At 55.6% G+C, this 1211-nt stretch overlaps 1 protein-coding gene across 1 annotated transcript in view; it reads right to left on the bottom strand.

Annotated features, from left to right (window-relative positions):
- ATP6V0C (ATPase, H+ transporting, lysosomal 16kDa, V0 subunit c) overlaps positions 1-482 on the bottom strand; it is a 28953-nt gene extending 28471 nt beyond the window's left edge. Inside the window, exon 1 of the mRNA XM_015425114.1 lies at positions 36-482. Coding sequence (XP_015280600.1) covers positions 36-105 — 70 coding nt within the window. The 5' untranslated portion in view covers positions 106-482. The remainder of the gene's footprint in view (positions 1-35) is intronic.
- Positions 483-1211: the final 729 nt, after the last annotated feature.

The following is a 1211-nucleotide window of genomic DNA, read 5'->3' as shown; positions in this document are numbered from 1 at the left end:
GTGCCCTTCTTCCCCCCCCCCCCCAAGTGCCTCACCGCTGAAGACCATGGCAGCCGAGGCGCCCATGACGGCGAAGAAAGAGGCGTATTCCGGAGGAGAGGCCATGGCCGAGCCGGGCGACGAGGAAGGCGAGGGGGGAGGAAGGGGAGAGGAAAAAAAAAAGAGAAGAAAGGGGAGGAGAGGGCGGCTACGAGGCTACCGAGCGCGGCTCAGGGAGAAGGACCGGGCAGCGCCTCCTCCTCCTCGCCTCCTGCAACGGAACGTCCCGGGAAGAGCCGGTTTGCACAGGAAAAATGGCGGAACGGCGCTTCTTTTTTGGGGGGCTGTGCGCTTGCAGTTTCTCTTTTCCTTCGCGCGGTGGAAGGGGGGCTTGCGAAGTGGCGCCCGCTGCTGAGTCCCTCCGCCTCTCGCTTGGGTCGCCCGCCGCTCCGCCACTGCCCCCGCGGCTCGCTCTAAATACCCAGCCACCGCAGGACAAAATGGCGGGCGCCCCCTGCTCCTCCTCTCGCCCCCCTCCGTCCTCCATTTTTTTTTTCGATTCCGGACGTGCCAACTCGGAGAAAGGTGGGGGGGGAGGTAAGGGGCTTTTCTGTTTCACAAACGAGGCTTCTGTGGGTACGCAAAGACGCAGTCATTTCACCTCCTTCCGAATATGACTTTTTTTTAGTTTGTTGTTCTATCTGTCTTTTGAACAGGAAATGTCGCTGCAGTGGTTTTTGTTTTTAAACTCCTCCCCTCACTCTACTATGGTTCAGTCCGTTCGGAGCTTCTCGGTTTTCTCCGGGGCTTCCCCCCCTCCTCAGGTGAGCGTGATTCAGCGCTCATTAACATACGGGGCGTGGCCGCCGTAACCCAACCTCCTTTGGTCTCTCCAGGCCTAGGACGGACCTAAGTAGTTGACAAGAGGTTAAAGCATCTTCCACCATGGTGGGTTTCTCCTCAGCAACATTTACCCCAGTTTTTCAGATTAGCCGTGAAGCAAGAACGAAAGGAAAAGATGTGACTGCCATAATATAATCAATGGACAGTAGATTCCAGACAGACTGAGACCAATGTTCCCTCTAAGCTTTGGAGTCTTGTGAGCAAAAATTCTGCTTTGTGAGCTCCTGGCATTAAAGCTGTGAGCGAGCGATTTGGCTGCTGTATAAATTACTTTGCTCTGCAGCCATCCTTCCTGAGCTAAGACAAAAATGTGTGAGCCAGAGGCTAAA

The sequence above is a fragment of the Gekko japonicus genome, unplaced genomic scaffold (genome assembly GCF_001447785.1).
Source record: "Gekko japonicus isolate JY-2015 unplaced genomic scaffold, Gekko_japonicus_V1.1 scaffold3512, whole genome shotgun sequence".
NCBI classification, from domain to species: Eukaryota; Metazoa; Chordata; class Lepidosauria; order Squamata; family Gekkonidae; genus Gekko; species Gekko japonicus.
Note: the sequence above shows the minus strand (reverse complement) of the source record. Positions and strands in the feature narration are given on the sequence as shown.